At 40.2% G+C, this 11638-nt stretch overlaps 1 protein-coding gene across 3 annotated transcripts in view; it reads right to left on the bottom strand.

Annotated features, from left to right (window-relative positions):
* Window positions 1-306: 306 nt before the first annotated feature.
* PTPRB (protein tyrosine phosphatase receptor type B) overlaps window positions 307-11638 on the bottom strand; it is a 62736-nt gene continuing 51404 nt past the window's right edge. For 2 of the 3 annotated variants that reach the window (XM_030959964.1, XM_030959967.1), the window contains 5 exons: window positions 10987-11121; window positions 9816-9938; window positions 9450-9613; window positions 8219-8354; window positions 5302-5827 (listed from right to left, as the gene is read on the bottom strand). In XM_030959964.1, coding sequence (XP_030815824.1) covers window positions 5681-5827; window positions 8219-8354; window positions 9450-9613; window positions 9816-9938; window positions 10987-11121 — 705 coding nt within the window. In that variant the 3' untranslated portion in view covers window positions 5302-5680. Of the gene's footprint in view, window positions 4818-5301; window positions 5828-8218; window positions 8355-9449; window positions 9614-9815; window positions 9939-10986; window positions 11122-11638 lie in introns of those variants that run through there. The other variant, XM_030959965.1, reaches the window with a different exon arrangement.

Raw genomic sequence — 11638 nt, 5'->3', positions numbered from 1 at the left:
ACTGTGGTTTCAAATATCCACTGCATAACCCAGACAGTATCTGGCTTATTAAAGGAGGGCACAAACCCAGGGAGGAGAAGAGAACAATGTTATCTTTCCACATGGGCACTAATCTGGCCAGCGGGCAACAGCAGAGCCTCTTTTCCCCCAACAGGCTGAGGCTTCTGATGAATTTAATGTTCTCTGAAGACTGCCACTGTCTCGATTGAAATCAAACTCACTTATGACCTTTCCTCTGAGCAGCAGGACAATAAAATCCCTAATGAAAAGGCAGTCAAACAGAAGACAAGAATGTGATTTTTTTAAATGAATGTTTTATTCACGAAGTATTTCTAAAAATGTGTAAAATACACTCAAATATATTTGATTTGTTGGCTGTAGCTAAAAATATAAAAATATACCTAAATGCATAAATTAAATTGACAATAGTAGCACAGTCCTGTGTTCACCCAGTGTTTGTTAGGAACACAATTATAAGTAATTATATTGCATATGAGCATGGAATAAATACTGAAGATGTTTTTCAGACACTTTACTCCAAGCACTGGCAAAGAATTTATGGCTAGCCAAATTTTAAAACTGTGGGGTTTTCACTATAGTGTACTGCCCTGCTCTAGAGCAATATATATTTAGCTTCCTAATGTTGCTTACAGTATTTCTGTAGCTTTCAAATAAACCAAGAAACAACTAAACTGTCATGGATATTAGACTACCTGCTTTGCTGACACTGTGTGTGTTCCAGTTCCACAGTTTTTACTCAATTAGCTGGTCCCTAGTCTCCAGCATTTCCTGCAAGCCTTAAAACAAAAAGTCCCAGTTTGAACCAGCTGTTGATCTGTGAGATCACTGATAACAAACCAGTTTGCTTTGGCCACAGAGGTGCTCCCAACATGTCAGGAGTTTGATTTTGTCAGTGTGAGGGAGACAATTGAGGGCACGGGGTCTACAGTAAGTTGCTCAAATACTGGGGTGAGCACTCATTTCAATTCAAAGTTACAGCATCCTGGGATTACAGGCCCAGAGCTCACAGCTCCAGAGCCCAGACATCTGTGACAGGGCCGCGAAGGGAGTGGCGGTCATTCTATATTGCATTTTATTTACGCAAACTGTATGTCAGAAGTATTGAAAGAAATCTGAATAAATGTTAAGCACCTGCCAAGGCACTCCTTGGACATGAAGCTGTGTCTGTGGTAGGCTGTATCTCTGAGTGTCAGATGCATTTCTCTGTTCTGTGGCCTTGGAGAGAGATGCTGATAGAGTGATTTGATGGCTATTGTTCTCATCCCTCCAGCCCATATATTAAATCCCAGGCTGAGGAGCACAGCTGAGTGCTCTGGTACTCCTATCTCTCTAGTGTTTAACTTTGTGCTTTCAAAGTCAAAGTGTAAATAACCATATACAATACATTATATAAACTTAAAGCTCACACATTTTCTTTTCTCTGTTCTACAATTGGAAGGAAATTCATTGCATATTATGGCACAAAATAATATTTCTGGCATTTTAGGCATTATTTATTGCTAAATAACTATAGCAGCAGAGAAAAATGTATAAAGTTGCACTTTTTGACATCTTCACAGTATGCCTATTTCTCTCACCCACTTTTGTGTTCCATTAGTAACAAAAAATATCATTTATCAACTCCAGCTATGTAAAATCTATTTTCCCCCTACAATTGCTAGTGGATCATGTAATTTTATTGCACAGATTAAAAAAAACACTTATTACAATTTTTTCATTATTAAATAACTTTCAATACAAAAATTTGAATTAACCTAAAAGCCCAACCCTGCAAGTGCTTCAGAAGTGGAACAGTATTTTCTTCAGGCAAGCATTCCAGTTGACTTTCATGACAGTACTCAGGTAGCTTTGTGGACCATGCAGAGATTCAAAGGATGGGCTCCAAGTGTGCAAATCTTAGCTTATGGATCATCAACAAAACTAGCCTTGCTTTCTAACCTTATTATTGGGAAATATCAAGAAGGGAATTCTGAACATTATCAAGGACATTCAAAAGATGTCTTTTTCCTTAAGAGATGCCTTCGTTCAGCACACAAGCTCCCTCAAATCTATTCTGTTACATTAACAATTTCCCATCAGTCCTGTTATTCAGCTTAGAGGCACAATAAATATAACTACTTATACTGATAAGTAGGTATTGTATAGTAAAAAAATGCTACATAGATACTTTTTTACTTTTTCTCACTGGTTTCATATGAGCAGAATTGGCTAGAGAGCAGAACCAGAGCAATAATGTGTGTATACAGTCTCATGTGTGACCTACTTGGGCAGAAATGTAAAGCTGCTCAAGAGCATCGTGCCAGAGTGTTTAAGGTCATCTGTCATATTATGAAGTGATGAGGAGGAAGAGGCTTATGAACAGTGTCCATTATTAGCTGGGAGAAAAGATGAAACTAGCTGTCTGCTATGACATAATTCTGGGTGCACATGTACAAACTCTGTAGCTACAGACAAGGGAGCTGAGAATGATAAAATAAACTGCAGAATGATGTGTGTCTTTCTGAAAATGATGAACAACACACATACAGAGCATACAATCAGACTTTTGCCCTCAGATCATATAGTATTGAGTGAGCTCCACTTCCCTCAGCATTAAAAAATGACGTGGTGATATAGAATGTGAGGTAATTTAAGTGTAGAAGCTATTAGCCTGATCAACAATTGATCTAAAGCTGAGATGCTTGTTTGTCCCTGCTTGCTAACCTAGCCATATAGCAAAGGAAATAGAGAAAAGAAGGTATCTGCAGAAAATGTGCTCATTTCTTTATAGTTTTGCTTAGACTTTCCTCTGTGAAAGCGTCTTCCACTCTAATGCTAGCTGCCTTCTTCTTCGGTTTCCCTTAAGGTTGGTGAATTTTGACGTTTGTGTGGTACCAAAGAGGATACGCAGCAGAGATGAGCAGTATTTTCATTCAGAAACCCCTAAAAAGAATGACCAAGTTTACATGCTCTGAGCAGCTGTGAAAGCTGATTTGAAGGGTGGCTTCTGAGGCATGTGAGGGTATTTGGTCAAGATGAAAGGATGAGATTCCCAATGAAGTAGGAAGAGTGGAGTAACATGGATATACACAGTCCTGCTGTGGCACAGGAGTTCCTCAGTTAGGCACTCAGTTAGCTACTTACTGATTCTCAGAAGGCCTTCAGAAATATTTATTTTTCTCCAAAACAAAAGTGGAATTTAGGCACTTGTCTTCAGCAACAAGCTAAGTTTTCTCTACGAAAAGTATGGGTAGATATATGAAAGAAGAACTATGAATCCCTTCCTTCTTTTCATGGTGGAGACGTACTGCGTACTGTCTCTTCACTATTTGTTTGAGGAGCATTTTATAAAGATAAGTAATAGCTGAACAGAGTGTTTAGACCCTTGAATGAGATGCCTCTTTGCAGAGGAGAGAGGGGCTGTGCATAATCCACTTGGCAGGGCAGGATACTTGGTAAGTGTTCTTTGACTGTACTTCTTGCTATCATTCAGTTCTTTTATTTATACAAAATTAAGTTGATATGTTTTGAATTTTAAACATGTTTTCGGTAATGAGCACCTGCCTAAGGGCATGGAGGTTGCAACTAGATGACCTTTAATGTCTCTTCTAACCCAAAACATGATGATTCTATGATTAGGACAGCCCTGCCAGCCTACATTCCCTGATGAACCATTTTCCTTTCCAACTGCCCCTGTGGTGGTGACATCATGTAACATTCCAGTGGAGAATTCTTTCTATGGAGACATGCTGGGGCCAAACTGTCCCACTGTGAAAGCAAGTGGCATTTGAAAGATACCAACACTTAGGGCAAAGTGCAGCTTTACTCCAGTTGAGTAAACTGTGGGATATATACCTTTATATGTCTTTGTTTCAATGTTTGCCATCTCTCTACTTTTTTGGCTGTCATGGTACAGCATTGTTTCTGATGAGCTATGGAAGTTGCCAGACTTCACATCCTCACAGTTTTGTCAACACAAATGTCTGAGGAGTGTCTTTGAACACCTTTCTTAATAAAAATTTTACACACGTGAAAGTGCACAGACACAAGTTGTGGTCTGATTCTGCTCTCTTAAACCAGTGTAAAGAAACCAGTATGTGACCTGTCTCCTCCCAAAGTATGTGGTCAGAGAAAGGTCTGCTAGACTTCACTGCAGCGTATGTTGTTTGATATTTTTCTACTATGTCACACTAGACTGAAACAGTTGCTTCTAGTGAGATGAACCCTGTTTGGGTCAGTTGTTAAAGAGTTCTGTAAAAGGTATGCCACTGTGATAGGGGTTACTCCCATTTTTGTCAGGTGAAAAGCAGTAAATTTAAAGTGTAGAGTAGCATTGTAATTGCTAAACAGGACTACTGTTCCCTTGCTTAATAGTAGCTTATTTCATCTCACAAACACTGAAATATTTTTTAAAAATGAGGTTTTCTGTATAGGACTTTTTCCATGTCAAGCCAATAGTGCCCCAAACGCAGCAGTCCTGTTAGTCATACAATTTAAAATAGTTTATGTAGAACAGTTTATAAAAACTGATAAGAAAAAATAGTATTATCTGAAGCATAATATTAATATAAACAATATAGAAAAAAATACATATTTACACAATGCCAAAATACAATTATATACATTAATATCTATTACATTTAAATTATATATCTTTTAAAAAATCACCAGACCAATAAATTATACACAGTCTCATCCAAAAGGTCTGGCACCTTTCTGGTGCATGAAATACATACATAAAAAAAAAAAACAAAACCCCTAGTTAACAAATGTGTTCATGAAAGCAGATATCTCTTAGTGCCTTGAATAAACAGCATCTGAAAGCAAGGAAAAATGAGATTAGAAAAAGTAAACCAACACAGATTCGGCAGTGCTCTGAGAGGTGGCTGTGTGGGAGCAGCACTGGCTGGTGATGGATGTTACAGCTGAAGTTCAGATGCCACCTCTGCTTGGTCTCAATGTGTGAAACTTTGGTCTCCTCCAAGCCTGTTCTATCTGTCTATGACAACTCTGATTTCTACAGGCTAGATCAAGAAAATTATTTGGATTTCTTATGATACAATCCTAATTCCTAATGTCCACATTTGTGGAACCACTGAGATCCTTCTGTCTTGATCCTAAAGGAATCAGCCCTACCAAGGCACAAGGTCACCACTGCTTACAGCTTCTCCACAATGGTCCTCTGGCTATGGGTCCAGGAGGTGAAGGGCAGTACTAGTGCCAGGTTTGCTACTCCTGCCACTCTTATCAGCAAGGGACTGGATACAGGCTAGGAAAAGGAGCCTACAAGGATGGGGAGTCTGGGGAGCAAGACAGAGCACAGCCTAGGGCACCTGTATTTTCCAGTCAAAGCAGATGGGAAGTCTCCCAACCCTGCCTATACTGTCAACAGCAGATGAGGGTGATGCAGACAGAAGTTGAACTCCATGAATGGCAGAAGAGCTCAGTGAGTGCTGTCAGTGTTCTCAGTTGATTAAGGATAGTGAGAGCATAAAGGTAAAGTGGGAGCAGGAAGTGATGTTATAATGACTACTAATGGAGAAAATAAAGACACAACTGCAAGAACGAAAAGAGCAGAGAGAACAAATGAAGGTCCAGGAAATAAAGAAATATCAACGGTTAAGTATAGCACAGTTCCTCCAAAATTACACTGTCAGTGAGCTACTACATTTGAAACATTTTACAATTTGATAAACTTGCAGTTACCTCTGTGATACTCTGGATTCACATTTTCATATATTGGAAATAAGGGATTTTCTTGTTCACTGCGAAGTTTTCTGGCTCTTAACACATCTCTCACACATTGATGTAGATACACATATTGACACTGCAAAAGATTTGTTTTTTAGACACTGAGGAATTTTGTAATTTAATTTTCTGTACTGTGAAAAATCATTACAAGCTAACTCCCTCAAAAAGTCAAGGGTGGTGTTAAAAATTAAAATATAATTCTAAAATTAATCTCCTTTTAACACTACTAATATAGTCAACTTTTGTGATCACCTCTCTTTAGGAATAATACCAGTAAAACATAAATGAACACAGTATGTTTTGACAGATCGTGCTATTAGTGAAAGCTTTAGCAACTGTAAAGTGCAATTTCACATGGTGCTGTGTTGGATAGCTACTACTTCTGAATGCTTTGGTATAAAGTATATGTAGAAGAATTAATATGCACAGGGAAGCGTGCAGGAAAGACAAAAAATTTTTGATTTTTCTTTTTGTTCTGAAAAGAAGTATTTTCCACAGACTTTTACAATAACATATAAATATTTCAGACAACGGTGAGAAACCTTAATCTCTGAAAAAAATTAGAAACATCTCTGAAAATACTACTTTTTTCAGATTCAGCATAAGTTCTAAGATTGTTTCGGACTATACAGCAAATAACAGTTTTTTCTGAGGAGTGCCTTTCATAGAATGGAGTTAAGATGATATTCACAACCAAAGTAAGGAGGGTCAGCATGTTACTGACTGTTGATTACTCACCAAACTATCTTGACAGAATAGATTATTAAACTTTCATGCTTTGCTAGTCTTTGTGGTTTATGACATAGGTCATAATAGTCTTTCGATTAGTGTAACATGGTACTCAAAAGTCAGGCTGAGCATGTTTATATATCAAGGTGTACCTTTTTAACATTATCTCAAAAATATAGTTTCTCCAATAAGTATATGTATTTTCTCCCCTCACATCTTCAGCCATTGTTCTGTGTCTTTCTCTCTGTGCTCTGGCTCTGGGAAAGTGAGGATATCTGCCTTTATGCACATGCAGCTGCTCTCTCTGCAGAACAGAACCCTACATCCCACCCACCAACATGATGGAAAGTTGGCCAAGCATGGAGACTTCCTTTGGCAAAGACCATTTTTCAACTGGAATGGTTACAGCTGCTGTAGCATGCTGCTTTTTGAGATGATGCATAGAGTTTTCCCTTGCCTGTCTCCACCTCCAGTCCCTTGTCTTAAACAATGTTGAGCCAAGTCTGAAGCAGAGGCATTGTTTTGTTGCTGCTGTTTTTCTGTGACTGAATATTGCCAAGTATGATGGTACTGTGGCCTCTGACTTTTGTGTGAATCTGGTTGCCTTTTGACCCAGATGTCATGCCAAGCTCATGCCAAAGGCAGGTTTTGTATCGCACAACTTTAGGTGTTTATAAGTAAAATTTAGGCTCTTGAGGTAGTTGCCTCTTTTTTCCAGCTAGGGAAAAAGAGCCATCCTCCTGAGATGTCTGTCTGCCTTTGCAGACTACAGATGATGGGAATGTAGGAGGATCTGTCTCTGAAGATGCAGAGACTAGGCTGGGAACCTGTCTCCCCTCCAAAAGAAGGTATTTGTGATTAAGATATTTCCAGGAGCCCCTTTGTTTTGTGCTCCCAGCCAGGCCTCTCTTTATACCCATATGAGAATTTTACATCTATCAGAAAACACTGTTACTGACATATTGGTTTACAAATTGCAGCAAAGAGCTCCATTAGTATCCAGCTACAGGCAGATGCAACAAACTTGTTCTCCTTCTTCTATTAATGGTTCACAGGGAAAATGTACAGAGTAACTCCACAAAACACCTTTATTAAATCAGCTCCTAAATGTTTAGCTCCTATCAGTATAACATGATTTTCTTGCCATTTTAAAAGCACAGAAAAAAATACAAAACATTTACTTTTTCTGAACTTTGAGAACAAATGTCCTTGCTTTTGCATAGTATATTAGGAGAATGCCAATCAACTTTCCAAAATCATTGTAATGAAAATGACAGAGCAGCTCAATAAAACATAAACTGCAAAGGCACAAGGTCACAGTGGCCAGAGTTTTAAAATTGTGTACATCTAATTTTCTCTGTCCTGCATTCCTCTTTCCCATTATGCCAACCTATCTGTCTGGTTTAGGCTTGTCTTCCAAACCCATCCCTGAAGGACGTATCTCCACTTAAAGCTCATTTACTGGACTCCACAGTGAAGCAACTGTGAGCTGTTAAGTGCCTGATGCATAATTATGGGGCTGGGGAAAGAAAGGGGAGAAATCTACAAGAAGTAAACTGCAACTTGTTACAGTTTGGACCCTCTCTAAGAGAGCCAATGGAAAAAAACCTGAACTGGAAATTCTCACAGAGCTAAAATACATTATTTCACAGTGGAGTAAGTGCAAAGTGCTTTGAAAGCCTTTAAGATGAGACTGATTATTACATACTGTAGGCATATCAGGCTATCCAAACCTTACCTCTGTCTGAACCATGTGAACACGGTGAAGCCTTAGATCATGGACTGCTGCATAAATGTCAACAGTGTCCTTCGAATCCAGCTGCTGCAGAATTCGGTCCAGTGCAATGAATGTGCCAGTCCTGCCAACACCAGCACTGGAAAAGAAAACAATCCAAGAGATTTAAAAGCAGATGGATCAAAGCATGCACTATCTTCATGTGATACTTTTGTAAAGTTCAGATCTCCAGGTTGAGAAGCAAGTTGTTCAAATGGCACCTTTGGGCCTTTAAACCACTCTATAACGGAATTTATTTAGGAAGGAGGAAAGGATAGTAATGGTAGAGGTATCTCTGCTACTGCCTGCACTGCTTTCTGCTTTGGATTAACCCAGTCATTGAGATACACTGAAAGGTTGCACCTGACTCCAACTTTGAAACCTCTTCTCTCCAGAGATGCAGCTGTGGGACACATCAGACATCTGACATGCTGCAGCACATGCTGTCCAGGCAGACACAGGCAGGGTCATGTAAGACACAAGCCTCAGCTCATATAATGGTGGAGGGCTCAGATACTACAATCAGGTACTACCAGTGAACATATGGCTTTATCAGAAGGTACAGCACCAACCACACTCTTTCTCCCTCTGTAGCCCTATACTCTGCTGCAACTGGCCAGTGGATAACAGATCAGGCAGTTTAATTTTGCAATTTTTTATGCAAGTGTAGTGGTGGACCACAGAACTGAGAGAAAACTGCAGCCCTGTGACTGCCAGGGACGGAAAAAGCAGAAGAGTATGAAAAGGCAGTAAGAAAAGGGAGTCTCAGAATGGGGGAAGGACAGATCTGTCAGCTAGTCTCAACATCCACACACAGTCAGATTTACCCCTGGTATATCTTACCTTTTAAATACCCCTTTGTGATTCCAATAATGTGCCACAACAGCAGCACGTGGGCAATTTAAGAATGCAAAAGCTGATGAGCAGTGGCAGCTGCTGACACTTTCATGCTCTGCAGTGGTACCACAGACACACAGTGGTTCCCTAAGAATAATTTTTGAGCAATCTCCAGGGTGAGGTTGTGGGGGAATGCATGTGCCCTGGAATACTGCTCTGATGTGTCTGGAAACTTAAGACCATCAGCTATCTCTCAGATTCTGCGGCTGTCCATAGTCTAACAGAGATGAAGATTTGGGATCTTCCCAAGGGTAGGCACAAGGGCCCTGTGCCACTGACGTCTTGCTGCTGCACATACCTGCAGTGTACAATACTTGGTCCTGTGTCTGGGGTCCTGTTGATATAATCTCTTACAGTTCTGACAAACTGGATCAGGGATTGGGTGGTCTCTGGCACACCATGATCTGGCCATACAGTGTAGTGGAAGTGACGAATGAGCCTCGTTGAGTCAAGCTGCTCTTCCTGTTGGGATTCAAAAGCGTGGGTCATCAGGACAAGAGAGGAAGGGACATATAGAACAGGCACCCTCAGAGAAAAGGCTACAGCTTCCACCAGAGGGGAGTCAGGCATGATGAAACTATGGTACAGCAGAATAAACCTTCCTAATTTAGTCTTGCAAGTGTTTTAAGCCAATTAATCAGGAAAGAAAAAAATGCAAACATACACTGCAGATTTTAAACTCTCGTATGGTCCACTCTGGGAGCACTGATTCAGACAGCATCTCAACAATCAGGTCTCCATAGTACAAGGAATCCTGGTCATGGGGCCAGTATTGATCACACTTTACCTGCAGGGACACAAGAAAAGACAGATTTAGTGCTCAAAATAGCTACAAACAATGCCACCATCCTGCACTGGCAGAAGCAGACTTCAGACCTCTTGTGCCTGAGGATGAAGGAAGAAAGGCAGCAGCTGAATTCAGGGAGAGATGCCACTCTCTGCCATGTCAATAAACAGGGTTTGGCATGGGAATGGGTTTGGCATGGGATGGGAAGTGGAAGTTTTCATAATTCATTTGTGATGGAGGGAATGAGAAGCACTTCACTGATGCCTTCTTACAGGGCATATTTTCTGTGCCAACACTTCTCAAATCTCTGCTTGGATGAGAGCTATGTCTCCAGTGCCCCTTGCTAAGACATGGCAGTAGGGTCCCACTTGGAACCAGTGAGATGCAGAAGGATACACATCCTATTCTGTGTTGGCTTTCACCCTCTCCTCAGGAAAAAATGGTAAGCCGAGAGGAACTGACCCTATATGTGCTACTAGAGGATCACTACTTCAAGTTTGTTTAACCTTCCTACAGATCTAGTTGCTGTCTTACAAAGGGACAGGACATGGTCATACCTGGGGAGGTATGCTACACCTGCACTCAGGAAGAGTGTTAAGTGCATGAGTGGTCTCTTTGCTAACTACATCAGGGCTTATATATATCAGAGATAATTTGATGTATTTACTGATGAACATTTTCTCTCCAGAGCTATATTTAAAGTAGAAGTTGATCAAAGTTGATGTGACAAACAGGCACTTTTTGTTGGTGGTTGTCCTTCTACATGCTGAAGAGAATTGTCTAGCGAACAAAGTCCTGGATTAGAGACCAGAAGCACTGAGTTCTGTTCCTAATTCTAGCCTTGACATGCTGCATGATCTTAAGACAGTCTGTGTATCCTCATTTCACAGCCTTCATCTGTCTCCAGTCTTTATATTACACCTCTTCTTTCATGCTGTGTATCTCCTTGACTGGGCTCTTTTTGGCTTTAGCATGATGAAAATAAGAAGCAAAAACTTTTAACAGATGTTAAAACAGACATTAATAACAAAGAAGAGTCACTGCTTACCCGGCCCTTCTCAACACACTGGGTTACCATGACAATATTGTGAACATTTTGCTCCCATGCCATCTTCCAGAACTCATCTTTGGTTCCAGGCAAAGGACCCTGGGTTGCTATGTATTCCCTGCGGGAATTATTGCCCTGCAAATAAAGAGAAGTCCATTAGTTTCCAAAAGGGCAGAAAAAAAATCTTCTAACAACTGAACAAGCCTTGGGATTGCAGACAGGGCTCTGTAACAACCCTTCCTGGGACAATAGTTTTGAAAGCTAAATTGTTGCCTTGGACCTGAAAGCAAATGACTGATTGGAACACAGAGAAGGAAGAGAAGGTGGCAGTTTATCTAAATACTGTCCCTTTTGTGACAGTCAAAGCTTTCCATTGTTCTTTTGTGTTCGGCCAGTCTCAAGCAATTTTAAAACTGCTAGGGGTTTTTGTTTTATTTATCATTTTTAAAGAAGTAGCTGAGTTCTGGCTTGAAATCTGGATTGCTAAAGCCACTGCTATTATCAATCATAACTCTTTGGCAAAGGGCATTAATTTAATTTCAGCCAGTTTTGTCACCCTGCAAGGTGCCAATGCTGTCAGGATGAGCTACAGCTCTACAGTGAGGATGCCACCTGCAGTGATAGCTACAGTTGTTGTGGACACTGTATAAAA

The sequence above is a fragment of the Camarhynchus parvulus genome, chromosome 1A, assembly GCF_901933205.1.
Source record: "Camarhynchus parvulus chromosome 1A, STF_HiC, whole genome shotgun sequence".
NCBI classification, from domain to species: Eukaryota; Metazoa; Chordata; class Aves; order Passeriformes; family Thraupidae; genus Camarhynchus; species Camarhynchus parvulus.
This window is presented reverse-complemented; position numbering and strand designations above follow the sequence as displayed.